The 18,754-nt window shown below is 41.5% G+C and overlaps 1 protein-coding gene across 3 annotated transcripts in view; it reads left to right on the forward strand.

Moving 5' to 3' along the window:
* Positions 1 to 6,255, forward strand: part of ZC3H6 (zinc finger CCCH-type containing 6) — a 66,083-nt gene extending 59,828 nt beyond the window's left edge. For 2 of the 3 annotated variants that reach the window (XM_077467376.1, XM_077467375.1), the window contains exon 12: positions 268 to 6,255. In XM_077467376.1, the coding sequence (XP_077323502.1) occupies positions 268 to 1,760 (1,493 nt within the window). In that variant the 3' untranslated portion in view covers positions 1,761 to 6,255. The remainder of the gene's footprint in view (positions 1 to 267) is intronic. The other variant, XM_077467377.1, reaches the window with a different exon arrangement.
* Positions 6,256 to 18,754: the final 12,499 nt, after the last annotated feature.

Genomic DNA, 18,754 nt, shown 5'->3' on the forward strand with positions numbered 1-18,754 from the left:
TTTTGTAATAAAGATATAATTTTTTTTTTTTAATACAAACACTGCCTCATGATGTGCCCACAAAGTCCACTTTTTCTTTGAGAATCATTCACCATGCTTCTATACACATTTAAACGGGGTTTTAAGATTTTTTTTTTCTCATATTTACAGTGGGACAAAAATTGAGGATTTTCGTTTCTTGAGCAATCTATTAGATATACTGTGCACATTCTAGTACTATATTCCTGATTATCTTATTACACTTTCCTCTTATTCTTTTATTTTTAGATGAGTTTGCAAACTGGTACAGCAGTGAAGAAGAGGATGGCAGCGGTGTGAGTTCAATCCTGAAAACACTTAGAAACCAAGCAAAGTTGGCACGGGTCAACTCCACAGAACAAAAGTCAGTTCCTCAAATTAATGACCCAAGGCTGACAAGAGACAGGGTGGGGTCAGGGCAGATATTTGATCCTCGAGTAAGACCCTCTCAGGGGCTAAGTCCAGGCCATCAGGGAGAGAATGTGTCTGCTGACCCAAGAGTGGCTCGTGACCCCAGAAAAATGAAACCGAGTGAGACTTCCACTGTCAGTCAACCTGTTCAACCTGTGGGTATTGCTAAGCAGCAGAAAGTGGTGGATGAAGACGATGAAGATGCTGAGAGGGAACTGAGAGAGAAGGCAGCGATTATTCCATTAGAAATGTTACCAGGTGTGACTCTGAGGGACCCCCGACGTAAACTGAGACAGTTCAGTCACATTAAAATGGACATTCTACTAGCCAAACCTCACTTTGCAAAACTAATTGTCTGGGCACCTGAGGATTTACTTCCTGTACCCCCTCCTAAACCTGACCCTGTATCTTCAATAAATTTGCCATTGCCTCCACTTATAGCTGATCAGAGACTTAACAGGTCAAGGAGTCTGACCGAAGTGCTGCATTCTGGCCCTGATCCAAGGTTGGAAAGGTTGGATCCAAGACTAGAATCAAAAGCAAAACAAGCCAATATGGCAGCCAGGAGTACCCTTACAGAACCAGCCGACCCAAATGCAATTAGCAAGCCGAGTGATCCTCGGCTTCAGAAAACCCTTCAATCGAGATTTCACCGGTCTCCGAGCTCCGATACCCAACCTGGAGCAATAAAAGATTTGGTGCCTCAAAAAGTTGACCCCCGCTTGGCAGCCAGGTCAGCTATGGGGTCATCACCAACATCGGTTAAACCGCCTCAAGATGTTCTTTCAACATACACTCCTAAATCATCCCCATCAAGTAGTAGATTGGGATCCCCAGGGTCAATACTGAAGAATATCAGTATGTTCAGTCCTCGTGACAGTGCAGCCACTTCTTCAGAGGCTTTGTCCACTGAGACAGGAGATAATGAAGACCATCAGAAGAAGCCTGCCAATACGAACATCCCATCTGCTGAGCCTGAAGCAATGGATAGTGTGCAGCAACCTGTGAGCTCAACAGAAGGACTGGCATTAGACAAAGATGCTCAGAGCTCTGAGGATATCGAGGACAAACCTGAGAACTCTGATGAGAAACTCGAAACAGAAAATCAACCTCCAGCAGTACAGTCAGCTACTGCACCAGCAGTTCATAACCTGCCAATCCAGGCCTTATCAGGACTTATCAGGCCCCAGTACAACGATCCAAGGCAAACCAAGTCAACAGGACCTGCCAGCCAGGTATCAGATGCTAACACTGAGGCTGAGACAGATGATGACAAGCCCTTGAAAGATGTTTTCAAAACCTTTGACCCCACAGCTTCTCCATTTTGCTAACTGCAACCTATACTGGAGGAGCCATGTTGTACATAGTTGTTCCCCTGCACCGTTTTCTAGCTGGCTTTATTCCACGCCCCTATTTATTTATAAATTATGACCGCATCTCTGATCTACTTCTGATTTATTTCAATGCGGGCATAAGCTACGCCAAGTGCATTTCCCGTGGTGTTGTATTTCAGACTCTCATGTAATGGTAAATTTTGTGATTATTCCTTACAAAATAGGTTTCAGTAACGCACTTTCACTGTACATAGGCCATAATGTGAAAATTACACGTGTACAATCTATTGGCACATTCGTATGACTGTATGGTATAAAGCAATATATTGTAAATTAGCTATATTGACTTTAAGACACAGAGTTAAAGAAATCTATAGGTCAGTACATTAAAACCAAACATGTTCATACAAGAGAGCATAAGAAATCATCACAGCTGTATACCGGAGACTGCCATGAGCCATTTAGTATGACCTACTAGAAATTCTACTGCAAAGGTTCTGTGGCAGACCGCAGGTCCTCAGATCCCCTTTGGTGTATGTACCTCCTGGCTTCAGTAAAATCAAGAGTTTACGACCATCCTTAGCACATCCCACAGTGTGATGATGGGTGTCTCTCCACTGAGAAGCTGGAAAAGTCCAAATACGAATACTGCAGGGCTCCAGGTTTTGAGGGCTCTTGAGGTGTCCTACCTTTCTAGTAGGTCATAAGCGCCTGGTAGTACATAGAATTCAACTCTGTATTTTTAGCTGTCACCTCTACTAATATATGAACTTTATAGTGAATCTTTCATCAGGTAGCTGACAGTATGAGGAAGAGGGTTAAGAAGGTTGATATGCCCTTCCCTTTTGGTGCATTCCATATTTAATCTGAGGTCCTGGATAATGAAATATTTTCTAAATACAAGAGGCATGTGTATTCTTCAGTTTAGATTTTTTTTTTTAATTTCTTCCAGATCTGTGCAGCAATCCATTGAGAAACTTTGCCACTATGCAGGAGCTTTCTGCATTCAGACCAGCCACTACAGCTCTGTCTCCTTGTTCAGGATGATTGGTCTTGTATCTGCCCCGCCTGTAGTTTTTTACAGGCAGCCTGTATTTAATGGTCCTGTTTGGTTCATCTCACAGCTCTGTGCAGCAAAGCAATAATGTCACCGTTATCTTTAGAAGGCGATACATGGATTTGCAAAGCCATTTGGTGCACAGAAAGTAAATTTATTTCCTTTGTGGGTATTGAGGAACATAATTAAAATATTTGTGCCTGCACTTCAGCTTTAAGTGACTTCTAGATTTCTCTGTGGTTTGAACTCCAGTTTCTTAAAAAACAAAACAAAAAAAACTGGTATCTGTTTTGTATGCAGGTTTCATTTAATATGTCAAATTTAATAGGTAAAATTGTGTTGAGTGGAATTCTTTCTAAAATACTGAAGGAAAGACAAAGGGAAAAAAGCAAGAGGATGCATTGAGGGAGATTTACTACAAAATGGTGCACACATAATCTGTTACAGCTGTGCATAGTAACCAATCAGCTCCCAGGTTTTATTGTTGAAACCTAATTAAGCTGAAGCTAAAAGCGGATTGGTTACTATGCACAAGTGCACCAGTTTTATTAAATATCCTCCATTGAGTCAGTTTCACTCAGCAGGTGAAGACTCCAGTGCCAGCAGTGTTGGTAATATGGTATATCAAGAAGATTTTGAGCACCAGTGTCTCCAGTGAGGAAGCACCGATTCCCTGATTTACAGCACACCTTTCATTTTTAGCATATTTAATGATTGTGCACATTCTAAAGAACAGAAAAGCAATTTTTGTGTTTAGTCTACTTTTTGTAAAAAAAAGGAGCGTGCCTTACAATTCTAGGCTTTGGGCAGCTGTGTGTTTCTGTTGATGCATAAGGTGTATGGAAACACAAAGTCCCACCCTGCGTGTAAAAGAAAAGGGTGGCTCCATAGGATGCTGCAAGAGAAAGGAGCCACCCTAAAACAGGTCACCTGGGGCACCAGCTTAAACTGGAACATAGGCAAGACTTAAAACGCACCTGCATACTCACTAATTTATCAAATCAGTTGTTGATGAGCTTAAAAACAGAGGCTTTAGTATCATTTTAAAGCTGAACTCCAGGCAGATAAAATGACAGAATGCAGTTCTGTATTTATTTATACACCTATAAATGTTTTTTTGTTTGTTTTTTTTGTTTTTTAAACATGCAAGCACTGGAAGTACCTGAATTCAGCTTACCCGCCTCTTGCAGTCTTTGTATGGCAGAGCTCAAGCTGAGGGAGGGAAAAGCAGTACAAGGAAACAAACACTTCTGCTACAGGGTTTGTGTGCTAACAAGGAACATACTGATAGGAGAGGAGTGCAGAGAGAAGAGTTTATCAGTCTGCTGTTTCTCTTTTCACTGTCCAGCAATAAGCTGGGAAGGGACAAGACCTGTAAGTGTTACTGAACAGCAGTAGAAAAAAATCATGTATTCTGCGCTGCCAGGTAGAGGTATGTGTTAATCCCATGGTTGGATGTACAGAAATACAAATCAATGCAGTTAATAGAGCACCCATATGTATGTATTTTATATGCGGATTTAGCATTTTGACCTGAGTTCAGCCTTAAGTATTAGGGACATTTATGAAGTACGAAAAACCATGGCACTGAATATGAACACACAATAGTATGATGAAGTATTCACTTTTAAGACCTTAAGGGCCCTTTTACATCAGGTCGGTCTGTCAGTTTTTCAGGCAGACCTCATCTGAAGCTCCATGCAGACCTATGTACGGTTGGATGTAAAGAGACGTAGGTGTCCATGCAGGTCTGGGGAAAAAAAAAACGAAAAGGACTGCGTCCTTTTCCATTTTTGAGAGTCTAAATGTGATGGACATCCATCCTGTTCAGCTTTGATTCATCAGGAGATTCGCTCTGCTTTGTGTGAAGCTGAAGTTTAGCCAATAAAAAAAAGAAACCTCTATAGCTATGGTGAGCTAACTAACTTGATGACTAAAAGCAAAATTATTATTTTTTTGGATAGAGTACAGAGGGATTAGATTGTCAGTTTTTATTGCTGTCTGTGCCCCCCGGTTAAGGAGATTCACCCACTCTATTTATCCTGTTTACCGTTCCAATTAAAAGTGAAAGAAAATCACAAATTTTGGGTTGTCCACAGAAAAGTAATAAAGGGGAAATCTTCCAATGGGAACACTGGTTCTGGTGACCTGAGGGTCCCCAAGGGATTCTCTTCATTTATAAGGATTTCGTCTCACTTCCTGTTTGTCTATTTGACAGGAAGTGAAAGGAAATCTCCCCAATGGGACACAGATGGCAGAATAAATCTGACAGGGTTTACTACCTTCACTTACTGTCTTCAAATGTAATGAAGTATATCTTATATCATGCACGCAGCTGGATCAAGTAGAAATTTGTGCATGGCTGCCCTGTCCTCTTCACGCTGCTGAACTTCCGGCGCTGCAAGAGCTTAATAGGTTTGGTTCCTCTGTGACGCTGCTGTGAACAAGTTCTCGACAAGCACCTGCTCCCTTCCTTCCCTATTAAGAAAGATTATTTCATTGCTTTCACTGCCTGTAACACCATTGGTGAATGAATGGAATGGGAGTCTGAGGAGTCAGTCACAGGATTCTCTCATCCATTCACAGATCATGTAACCGCACTTTTCACAGCAACTTCATAGAAGACCCAAAGCTATGATCCCCTTCAGTGCCAGAAGTTTAGAGACAGGAAGAGGACAGGGTATCCCTGCAGTGAAGATTTCTTCAGCAACCTGCACTGTGTGGGACATACTTCACTACAGGTAAATTAGCTTACTAAAACTAGAGAATTCTTTTAACCTAAACTTCAGCTTTAATACTACAAAAATGCTTTCGAATCTTCATTATAAAGAAACAAGCACGTTGTCTACCTTCTGTGCCCTCCTGCTTTGAAGCTTTGTCTGCTGCTTAATGACAGGTGTGCTTTAGCACAGCACAAAAAAACTTCTGTTGACCGCCGTTCCAACGTATAACACATTTTATTTCTGTTGATGAAATTTGAACTGTACAGTACGTAAAACCATGCTTTGTGTATAACATTACAATAACATATTTTAAACATTTTTATTATTTACTTGTAAAAAATGAAAAGTCTTAGGGCAGTACTGCAAAAATGGAGGATGGACTTTGTCCAAAGATTATTTTATTTTTATTTAGTTTTCACAGACACGGTCTTGTAATTGTACGTATGTAGTTTAGAGAATTGTGTTTATGTATTTTGCATGGAATTCTTTTGTATTTGCATTTTTGTTATTGCCTTTTCATTACTTGTTATTGATTGTTTATACCATTTTAACTAAATATTTAAACTCAAAAAAAAAAAAAATTAGTCCATTTTAGTGTACAGGGTTAAATTGTTATTTTGCTTGTAAAACTATTGGAAGTATATGTTATACTTTTATATTGTATGCGTTTTCGTTCACTTTTCCACAGAATACACCGGGAAAGTATATCAAAGACAGAAGGCTTTAGTTTTTTTTTTTTTCTTTCCTTCATTCAGAATAGTCTGCCCTTTTAACTTTATTACTGTTAGAGGTGCACTGAATGGAAATGTTGGTGCCGAAAACCAAGAGTTTAAAAAAAAAAAATGATATTTTTATACATAATTGTGTTATGTTAGACTTTTTAATAATATGAATTTAAATTAATTTGTCAGCCATTTTTAGTTCAAGAAAAATGCATCCTTTTAAATTCTATGCAGGTCTTCACACAAAATGCAGATAACACCATTTTCGGTCGATATGTTTCGGCCGCCTAAATTTCGATGCATCTCTAATTACTGTGATATATTGAGTACAGCAGCCTTTCTCACCCTTTTCAACACAGAGGAACACTTAAAATAACTTTAGTCTCGGAGAGCCCCTGCTAAAAATTTGTATAATTTAGGGTAATGGTCATTGGAAAGAATTATCTCCTTACAGATGTCTAAAAAGATCCATTGTGTCAGTGGGAAGGAATCTGAGAAGACATTGCTCAAGGAACATCGAGCAACCTCTGGAGGAACCATAATTGAGAAACCCTGGAGTACAGGAACAGAGAGAAGCTGTAGTGTTTTTACCCCTTATCTGTGCCGTCCAGTACTTCTTTAAGTGGCTCTTAATGGCGGAAGGTAGAAATAGGCTCCCAGGTCAGGTGATTGCTGCAGTTAGCTGTCATTGATTGAAAGCTCCTGAACATAAACAATGACCAGGAGCTGTGCATGACAGCTCAGTAAAAACCAGGGACAAAGCAGCACCTTCTAAGTGTAGCAGTTAAAACATTTAATGAATACAAAAAACCATAATGGAAACACTCACAAACAAGTGATTATAAATAGCATGGGCATTGGTATCATCCGCGCCTTCCCGGGAACTGCCTAGTGCCTGATGTCTTTGGCTGGAAAGTTCTTTTATCTGTCTTGTGACCAGTTACACTGGTGCAGCCCAGCGCCTCCCGGAAAGCTAGCATAGGGATCAGCGATGCGCAGGAACACAGCGATGTGTGATCACTTGCGGGTACGGGGTCAGCAGGGAGGTGCGCATGTTCGGAACATGCGTGCTCCTTTCTCGGGCTCTGCTGGGGACCATCTTTGAAGAGGGTCTCTCTCTCTCTCTCTCTCTCTCTCTTTCTCTCTCTCTATCTATCTATCTATATCTATACATACACACACGCACCTAGACTAAGTACTAATTAGCTGGCTAAAAACGGGTAACCATGGCAATATGTAAACACAATTCGATAAGCTGAACATACTACTTAGACACTCCTATGCAATGTCATATAACTAAAATTATATACTTTTTAAAAACAATAAGATTTCATTGCACTTATTTAAAATATTACACTTAAAAAAAAAAAAAAATTGGCTTGAGAATAGTTAACTAAAATACCCAAGGGAAGCGACCAATGAATCTTTAGATCTATAATTATCTATAAAGAAATATTGTCTTATGTATTTAGAATCGTGATATTAAGATTACTATATGAAATATATATTGGATCTATATTATATGCTCAAAAATCAGAGGATAAAAAAGTCATAATCATCTGATTACCAAAAATAGGATGGCCATGCATGAGAGATTCATTATACTATATGAAAATCGGTAGTTATTGATTATGGATACTATATATTATCACTTTTATTTTCTGTTTTTGATTGGTGGATGTACATGCTTATATATATATATATATATATATATATATATATATATATATATATATATGAAACATGCTAAATATAAGGGAATTGGAGAGATACACACATCTGTGCATATGTATGTACATATACACACAATATAGACCAATGAGGACTGATATGGTCATAATAGAATATTAATTTCAATGCCCTCATTAAGGTCTTCAGGGGGTAGACTATCTAAAGTGTAAATACAGTAATTTTCCCTCTCACATAGCCGTTTGTTGTGTTCTACCTTGGGAAAATATTTGGATATGGCCTCTATGACCCAAGCGCGGAGCCCTAAGGATGACTGCTTATGGAACTCTTTAAAGTACTTTGAGACACTATATTTATCCACACCCTTTTCAACAGAGTTACAGTGTTCACCAACCCCTTTGCAGAGAGCACAGATGGTGCAGCTTACATAGAGTAGGCCGCAAGGGCACGTCAAGCAGTATACAATATGCTCAGAGGAACATGAAAAGAAGTCTTGCATGGTCTACTGCTTTCCTTTATCATGTAAAGTGAGAAGCCTGTTTAGTGCCATCTGACCAGAATGAGCAAATCACAAGTTTGCTTTATGAATTGGAAGGTGAGGCTGGATTGCACTGTTTTTAGCATGCATTTGTATAGTCTGCTGCCAACAGATCTTATCTGTGTAGGACTGAACAAGAGATAAGAAAAGAGTCACCATGAGAGAGTGTTGTTTCCCCTACTCAACTCTGTCAGGCTGGTGCACAGGCTCGAAAAAAGTAACTGGAGATGGTACAACTTTAGAAAGGTATCCATAAAGCACCTTTTACCTTTCAATGGACCAAACACAGTTTGAAGCCTAACTACAGTGATGTATAAAAAGGAGTCTCCATGTAAGATTGAAAACCGGCTTCTGGGGCATCCCCTATAAACCTTCTCTCATTCCTAGGTAGCCTGAGTTTTTTGCTAGTGGCTTTAGGAAATTGACCTCGTCTCTATTGAGAGAAGCTTACCTTCTTACATGGAGGTTATTTTTTCTCTCTCTCTCTTTCTGGATGATCTTTTCCAATATGTTTCTTCTATCAATCAGGTGCACCAAAGCCACTGCTGTTCATTATACAGACGCCAGATCAGTTGATTTCTCGGAAGAACCTCAGAGGACCAGATACTGCTAGGTGTAAGTCTTTGGCCCCGCCTGTAATATTACTGACATGCACTGGATCCTGCTGTGGGCACTCCCATTGGCACATAATGCAAAGAGTAGAGTAGCAGCAGGGCCCTTTAGAGGTCCAGGGTCATGGTCTGCCTGGTGTAGAGCCTGGCCCCTAAGGACCTCTGCAGACCCCGCTGTGGAAGAGCAAAGCAAGGAAGAGGTTTACCCAAATTATTTCAACCACATAGATGGCAATAAAAAGCATTCAGTCCCCAGGGTTTCCTTATCCTCAAATTTTTTTAAAGTACGGGAGAGTCACCAACCAGTTGTCGGGTACTTGTGATTGAAACCAGTTTGATTTTTTTTTAAATTGGCAACATTTCTAACTGGTGTGCCTATGTGGTGCAGTGTCTCCTAATGTGCCTGATGGAACTGGTTGCCCAGAGCTCTCACTGCACCTGCCTTGCATAGTTTTCAAGGGATTTACTGCACCTGCCTGCACAGCTCCGCCTCTTCCTCTTTTTTGTGTTGGACCTCGAACTGGCAATATCTCCTAAGCCTTTCTACACTGCAGATACAGGGATTGCGATACCCAGGTGTTTCATGCTGAGGCATTCCCCTCCCTCCATTTCTGCTGCAGAGTTTGTGAATACTCTGCTGGAGGCAAACTCACAAGCAAGGCAGATAATAAAGGCAGGAAAAAATCAGATGGACTTAGCAGCTCAGGATCATCTTTTAGTCCCATTGTGGGTAGTGGTTTCTCTGTTCAGGGCCCAGTACCCTTTGCTCTGACTTTCTGCCTTCCTCTGGTCATTTGTTCACCTTCGGAGGCATCAGATCAAGGTGACACTCCTATTATACCGAGTTGTTTTCAAACTGTGACAGTGAGTGCAGGGAAACGGTCCCCCACCTGCTATCACGGGGATGTGGGGGGTCCATCAGGGTTGCGGGCACATTGTGACACAAGGATAAACTGAGGTAATTGTTCATTCACTCAGTAGATATATATATATATATATATATATATATATATATATATATATATATATATTTTTACAAAAGATTCACTCAGTATATTAAAGCAGAACTTAAAGTGGGGTTCCACCCTAAAGTGGAACTTCCGTTGATCGGAACCCTCCCCCCCTCCGGTGTCACAATTGGCACCTTACAGGGGGGAGGGGGGTGGAGATACCTGTCAAAGACAGGTATTTACACCCACTTCCGGGCATAGACTCCCATGGGAGTCTGTCATTTCCTGTCCTGCTGCGCTGTCTGCTGGGACACACACGGGTCCCAGTGACAGCGCAGATAATTCCTATTGCGCTGCGCAAATCGCGCATGCGCAGTAGGGAACCGGGAAGTGAAGCCGATTCGCTTCACTTCCTGATTCCCTCACCTAGAATGGTGACGGCAGCAGCCGAGAGCCGAGCGATCGATCGGCTGCCGGCATCGCTGGAACCCGGGACAGGTGAGTGTCCATTTATTAAAAGTCAGCAGCTGTAGTATTTATAGCTGCTGGCTTTTAATATTTTTTTTTTAGGTGGAATCCCTCTTTAAGTCCTCAATACTCACTTCTCCCTTTGTGATGCTATGTCCATGAGCTCCCATGCCGGCACTGACGGCATCTCCCGGTCTTCTTCTGGGATCGGCATCTTATGTCTCATCAGCCATAATAAAAAGAACCTGCCTGCAAGCCTTTTTTTTGTTCCACTTGCCGACCAGTCATGTACCTGGTGCATAATCTTCAAGTGGTTGTACTGGGATGATGCCTGCCTTCAGTGGCTTGCTGAGGCTCTCCCGTCCTACTGGGAGACCCAGGCTACCAGCCGGCTTTGATCGACTATCCACTATGGCACCCGGAAGCGATGACCAGACATTACTTCCGGTTTTTCCTAGATGTCGTCAGCTTCATTTTCAAAAAATCTAAAGCATTCAAAAACACTGATCTTGGTGCTTATTTCAGAAAAGGGTTTTAGGGTCTTATTTTCCTCCAAGATCTCTCCATGAAGGGTACCTTTCACGACTATTGCTGTCACAAGGATGTTAACATTCCTTGTGAGAGCAATAAAGGTGATCAAAAATAAAACAAATAGTGCCCCCACCCCCCATATGCTTGCACGCAAAGGCAATCGTATGCGTCGGCCCCACATATGTTGGATATCACTGCAAACATCAGATCATGGGCAGTAATTCCAGCACCAGACCTCTGTAAATCTAAAGTGGTAACCTATAAAGGCTTTTAAAGTGCTGCCTATGGATAGTAAAATTACATAGTTTGTTGCCGCTGTACGTGTGTGCGCAATTTTAAAGCGTGACATGTTTGGTATTTATTTACATGATGTAACATCATCTTTTATATACACCCACAAATGTAATTCTCTAGGGCCTCTGCTTTAAAAAAATATACAATGTTTGGGGGTTCTAAGTTATTTTCTAGCACAGAAAAAAATTGATACGTGTGAACAAACACAGAAAAAGCCTGGCCCTTTAGTGGTTAAAGTGCAACTAAAACTTTTTTTGTTTAGGATAGAATGAATGTCACAGAGACGGGAAGTACAAGATCTACCTGATGGGGTTTCTCTCAGGATTTATAGCCATTTTTGTCTAAACTTGAAGGATCTTTTTTTTTTTTCTGCCTTGTCGCTGTACATCAGGACTGTGACTGGAAACAAGAGAGCAGTGCTAGGAGCCAATCAAGTGTACTACAGTAGATGTGCCGACAATGAAAAAGCCCCTCAGTCTGCTGTGGCTTCTTTTTTTAATCATAGACCGGAGACAGGGAGGTGAAGTGAGAAAGGTCAGGACACCCACCTGGTCCCATTGCATGGCTGAGCTGCAGGGCTAAGCTGGGATGTAGACAGAAATGGTGGTCGCCTTGGGCACTTCAGGAGGGGGCACAAAGGGCAGTTACTGCGGGAAACAGTTCAGTTTATGAATTATGGTCTTGGACATTTCCAGCTTTCTGTACCATGCCATGAATTCCATGAAACAGTCATACTTGTGATGAACTTAGTTTTTGAGTCAGTAGATCTTACTTAAATTGTGCTCTTTGGTAATTTTTTGGCGCTCCCCAGTCAAACCATCTTCTTGTTGAGGACTCTGTTTTTGTTTGTGCCTGTTAAAAATCTGCCTCCAAAAACAGAAATCATATTTTTTTCTTTTTTTTGCAGTGAGGAAATTTGGAATTGGCTATTGCTAGCCACTATGGACGAAGTACAGGTTCACTATAAACTGGGTTAAAAATGTATCCTGTATACCCTACAACAACACATTGGCACTCAAGTGGACACAGAATTGAGACCAGACAATAAATATGGGGTGCTGCTCAAGGCTCCAGCCGGGTTCTCCCCTGTAGTACCCCGCTCGGAGTGCTGACAAGGACAGAGCTCACCCCAGCTCCAATGATACAACAGACACAAAAATCCCCATGATTAAGCTCTGGGGCAGAGGTAAACGTGTTGGGGGCGTGGCTTGGCTGGAGCCTGAGCTGAAGCTGCCTTCTCACATTTCCACAGGGTCTTGCCATGATGTGCGGCACATAGGACCTTTTTTGTCTGTTGGATACAAAATTGAGCCATAAGAGGAAATCAGATGGTTTTGTAGCTGTGTTGTTATGATTGTTTCGCATTTTCACCTCCATTGCTTACAATAACCACTTGCCCTCCAGAAGATTCGTAACCAGGCCATTTTTTGCAATACGGCACTGTGTTACTTTAACTGACAATTGCATGTATGTCCTTTTCTTTCCCACAAATTGAGCTTTCTTTTGGTGAAATTTTATTACCACTGCTCTATTGTGGAAGTGCAGAATCACGTATATATACATGATTCTGCTTAGAACGGCAGCCCTGTAGTGGACCTGTATTCCAATAATAACCCTTTCATGACTAAGCCTATTTTTGGAATTTGGTGTTTACAAGTTAAAATCCATATTTTTTGCTAGAAAATTACTTGGAACCCCCAAACATTATATATATATATTTTTTAGCAGAGGCTCTAGAGAATAAAACGGCGATTGTTGCAATATTTTATGTCACACGGTATTTGCGCAGTGGTGTTTTAAACGCAACTTTTTGGGAAAAGGGACACTTTCATGAATAAAAAAAAAACAAAACAGTAAAATTAGCCCAATTTTTTTGCGTAATGTGAAAGATAATGTTACGCCGAGTAAATAGATACCAAACATGTCACACTTTATAATTGCGCGCACTTGTAGATTGACGACAAAGTACGGTACCTAAAAATCTCAATAGGCGACGCTTTAAAATTTTTTTACGGTTACCAGGTTAGCGTTACAGAGGAGGTCTACTGCTAGAATTATTGCTCTCGCTCTGACGATCGCAGCGATACCTCACATGTGTGATTTGAACACCGTTTACATACGCGGGCGCGACTTCCGTATGCGTTTTCTTTGCTTCGCGAGCTCGCGGGGACGGCGGGCGCTTTGAAAAAATTTTTTTTATTTTTTTATTTATTTTATTTATTTTAAAATGACTAAATTGTTTTAAAAAAATAAATAAAAATTGATCACTTTTATTGCTGTCACAAGGAATGTAAACATCCCTTGTGACAGTAATAGGTGGTGACAGGTACTCTTTATGGAGGGATCGGGGGTCTAAAAGACCCCCCACCCCTCCTTTACACTTCAATGTATTCAGATCGTCGAAAACGGCGATTCTGAATACCGGATATTTTTTTAAAACCGGCGCCATTGGCAGCCGAGTAAACGGGAAGTGACGTCATGACGTCGCTTCCGTGTTTATGATGAGGAGACTGGAACGAAGCCGATTACGGCTTCGTTCCAGTTCCTCCCCAGCAGCCAGAGCCGACGGATCGCTAATCGGTGCTCCCGATCGAGCGGGAGCACCGGTAACAGCGGCGAGAGGCGGCGGGAGGGGGGGACGTCCCCTCCCGCTCCTCCGGCATAACAGCCGAGCGGCTTTTAGCCGCATCGGTTGTTATGGCTGGAAAGCCAATCGCCCGCTGTAAAAAACGGTACCGGGATGATGCCTGCAGGTGCGGGCATCATCCCGGTATACCCCCCGGAAGCCGAGTACGCAGATCTGCGTACGCTCGGCGGGAAGGGGAATAACATAACACTGTGATAACATGCCTGCTATAACGGATAAAGAAAAACAGGATGAATTTCACACCCGTCAGCCCTGTCTTTGCTTGACTGGACACAAACTTTGGCTTTATGTTGCCCACCAACCTGTCTAAAGTCCTTTATTCCACTTTAGCATGTCTAGCTGCCAGTGAGAGCAACCCTGGGAATGCCTACTGTTCCTATGGTGAAGATTAGGTACTTCCAGTACATGCATCCTTGGTCCTTACACTGAACAACAGAGTTCAATGTAGACACAAACCGCAAACAGAAACTCTACCTCTTCTCCACTCTATTACTACAACATTTGAATGCTGTACAGCAGCCATTCTAAGGGTTTCTTGGGGGGGGGGTGACTGATTGACTTCCCAATTGGTGGTGCCTGCATTGTTCCAGGGTCAACTGTTTGCCAAAGCCGGCAGCATGCAATTTTGTTTAATTGTCTGTAAGGCTGGCATTCTGACCACCACTGTAGGGTTCCAGTCTTCCTATTGACCACTAATTTAACCACTTCAGTGTTGGACACTTTCACTTTCTTACTGCCCAGGCCAATTTTCAGCTTTCAGCCCTGTTGAACTTTGACAATTGCTTGGTCATGTAATACTGTGCCCATATGAAATTGTTATCACTTTTTTGATATAGAGCTTTCTTTTGGTGGTATTTAATCACCACTGGGTTTTTTGTTTTTTTTTGCTTAACTACCAGAAAAAAAAAAATAATTCTTAGTTTCTGTAAAAAAAATTCAAATAAGTGACTTTTCTTCTTCACTTATGTGCACTGATGAGGCTGCACCGATCATCGGAGCACTCATCATCGGTTCGGTTCGCAGCAGAACATGCGAACAGGCAAAAAATTTGTTCAAACACGCGAACGCCATTAAAGTCTTTGGGACACGAACATGAAACATCAAAAGTGATCATTTTAAAGTCTTACATGCTAGTTATTGTCATAAAACATGTTTGGGGACCTGGGTCCTGCCCCAGGGTACATCTATCGATGCAAAAGAAGTTTTAAAAAGGACCGTTTTTTCAGGAGCAGTGATTTTAATAATGCTTAAAGTGAAAAAATAAAAGTGAAATATTCCTTTAAATTTCGTACCTGCGGGGTGTCTATAGTATGCCTGTAAAATGGCGCATGTTTCCTGTGTTTAGAACAGTCTGAGAACAAAATGGCATTGCTAAAGGAAAAAAAAGTAATTAAAAACTACTAGTGGCTATAATGAATTGTCGGTCCCGGCAATACACATAAAAGTCATTGAAAAAAAACGGCAAGGGATTCCCCCACAGGGGAACCCCGAACAAAAAAAAAAATGCATTAGGGTCCCCCCAAATTCTATATTAGACCCTTCAGGTCTGGTATGGATATTAAGGTGAACCCTGCGTAAGTTGAGCTATGGTATGTTCTGTCTTTGTTTTTCATGTGTCTACCCTTCCATGTGCTCCTTGCTGTGAAGGCCAGTTATAGGTGGGGGCAGGGACCTTTTGGTTGTTACTGGTGTATAATATGGTCCGGGAACGCACTGTACACCTTGACTGCCACTGTGCTCTTGCTGGGTGTGCAGTGTGCTCCTGGTCCTTTAAGGGGGATTGGGCTACTTCCATGATCCACCTGCCCCTCATCTATCCATTAATGCATGTGCTTCCATTGTGAAGATGCTTATAAACATAATTCATTAGCGTTAGGACTGCAAGCATACACAGGGTGCCGTGAAGAGGCCTTGCAGCTTATGCATGCGTTTGCAAATGTGTGCTAACTAAACCCCTGTTTTTAATGCAGAATGTTACACAGGTTAATTTGGTCAGTTAGCAGACTGGTTGGTAAGTTGAGCTATGGTATGTTCTGTATTTGTTTTTCATGTGTCTGCCCTTCCATGTGCTCATGGCTGTGAAAGGCCAGTTATAGGTGGGGGCAGGGACCTTTTGGTTGTTACTAGTCCTTCACATCACATAAACAAAGGTCCTGCCATACACGGAACAAATTTTTCTCTCGATTTCCCCATTAACACAGACAGTGATAATCGCAGGTAAAACCCAGCATGCTGGTTGTTCCCAAGTTGATCGATCAACTTGGTACATTCAGCCTGCCCATACATGGTTCAAATCTAGGGAGGTTCAGCAGGAAGTGGCTGAGATTTGAACTGTGTATGGCATGCCTAAGATTAACCCCACCCCGGCTTGCTGTAATCTCCAAGTAGATACAAACATTCTCTAACTAAACACCCTTTGATCGGTGCAAAGTTTTTAATTACCAAACACGGTAAAACCTTGAATGTACCCTCAATAAACCCCTTTGAGCAGATGTCAATGCCCAAGCACAATTTTGCACCTTTACATATCCTCACAACTACTTTGAGCATCCAGGTGCATTATACCTTGTTTTTTTTTTTTTCACGATAAATTTGACTTTCATTTAGAGTTAAATGGTAATGTATATCTCCTGATTTTTTTTCTTTATATTATCAAAGGAAAACTGCCCCAAAACAGTAAAAATGTATGTATATATATATATATATATATATATATATATGTGTGTGTGTGTGTGTGTATATATATATATATATTTTTTTTTTTTTAATTTAGCAGTATATTTTGCATTGTCGCAACAGTTTTCCTCTGCTTCCAAGATCGAGTTGGTTCCTGCTCCTGTGATACCTCCCGATTGTATTCTGGCCACTGTTCGTACTAGTTTTACTTCACCTTTGGGTGACAGAATTCTTTCCACTCGGATCCATTCTCCTCCGGAGAAACCTGGTGAGTGCTGCTTTGCTCCAGACATACCATTCTCCTAAGGCAGCTGGTCACCCAGGGAAGAATCAACTAATTTCTCAAATTTTTTCGCAACAATTCTGGTGGCCTAGTCTCTGCACTGATGTACCCGCCTTTGTAGCCGCTTTTTCTGTGTGCGCTCAGATTAAGTCACCACGACACCTTTCAGAGGGCATCCTACAGCCCATACCCAATGGAGAGAGGCCTTGGACCCACCCATAAATGGATTTTATTGTGGAGCTACCCAACTCCTAGGGCAACACAGTTAATCATATGGTAGTTGACCGGTTCTCAAAAATGTCACATTGTATTCCACTGAAGAAGTTGTCCACATCCAAAGAACTGGCATCCATTTTAGCTCGAGAGATCTTTTGGTTACATGGGTTACCCAAGGTAATCATCTGGGACAGGGGTAGTCAGCTTGTCTCCAGATTCTGGCGAGCCTTTTGTGCACATATAGGAATTCAGCTTTCCTTCTCTGCATATCACCTGCAGTCCAATGGTGCCGCAGAACGAGCTAACAAAGCCTTGGAACAGTTTCTGCTTGCTATATTTCTGACCACCATAACAACTAGTCAGACCTTTTACCTTGGGTGGAGTTTGCTCACAATAGTGCCGTCAATACCGTTTCCCAATTGTCTCTGTTTATGACGAATTAGGGTTTCCAACCATACATGTTGCATGTCTCATTTGTTCCTCAAAGAATATCTGCATTAAAGGAGCATCTCCATGATCTTCGTTCCACTTGGGTGCAGGTCCAAGACTCCTTGCTACATGCCAGTGATAGTTACACACTTAATGCTGACCGCAGATGCCTACCTGTGCCTTCCTACCAGGGTGGGAAGAGGGTCTGGCTGTCATCTTGTAATCTCTGACTCTGTGTTCCCTCACTCTAACTGGCACCACGGTTTATTGGGTCTTTCCAGGGGCTTACACATTAGACCTTCCTTCTAACGTGTATTTCGAATGTATTCAATGTCTCCTTATTAAAACTTTTGGTGTGCAATCACTTCACCACCTCGGTACCACGTTCCTCGGCCGGTTCAGGTAGAGAACCATGAAGAGTATGAGATTCACCTTTTTTACATTTTTGTGTATATTTTTTTTTCCCCGCCCTCTTTTCCGACTTGATAGAAAACAGCAGTGGTAAAAAGCCTATTTTATAACAAGTCAAAATACAGTTAAATAAAGATGTATTGTGTACATTCTGAAATGTTAAACTACTATGTACTTCTCATAAGTATGACTTTTTCAATTTTGTGGAGGTTACCTGGAAATATAATCTGGATAAAGCAGGAAGCCTAAAACCCCCCATGTCAGATTTACATTATGGAAATGTAGGAAACAGTTGTGGGTCGGAAACAATGGTGATCAAGTCCAAAGTGATATTTTATTGAATTATCAATGGAATAAAAGAACCAATGCATTTCTGGGGTCAAGCCCTGATGCTGCACTACCCACAGATATTAATAGTTGATGGGAGATCTATATCCATGTTTTTATTTTATTACAGGTACTTATATAGCGCCATCAACTATACACAGCTCTTTACATATATTTATACATCCACTTCATCTCCTGTCCTCAAGGAGTTTATGATCTAAGGTCCCTAACTCACATACTAGGGACTATTTAGAAAGGATCCAGTTGACCTACCAGCATGTCTTTGGAGGAAACTCACACTGACACAGGGATAACATGCAAACTCTACGCAGATAGTGTCATGGTTGGGATTTGAACCAATGACCCTAGTGCTACAAGGTGGAAGTGCTAACCACTTAGCCACTGTGCTGCCCTAACAC

This window comes from Lithobates pipiens, unplaced genomic scaffold, assembly GCF_037356315.1.
Source record: "Lithobates pipiens isolate NorthernLeopardFrog02 unplaced genomic scaffold, aLitPip1_a1.2 Scaffold_54, whole genome shotgun sequence".
In the NCBI taxonomy this organism is placed as follows: domain Eukaryota; kingdom Metazoa; phylum Chordata; class Amphibia; order Anura; family Ranidae; genus Lithobates; species Lithobates pipiens.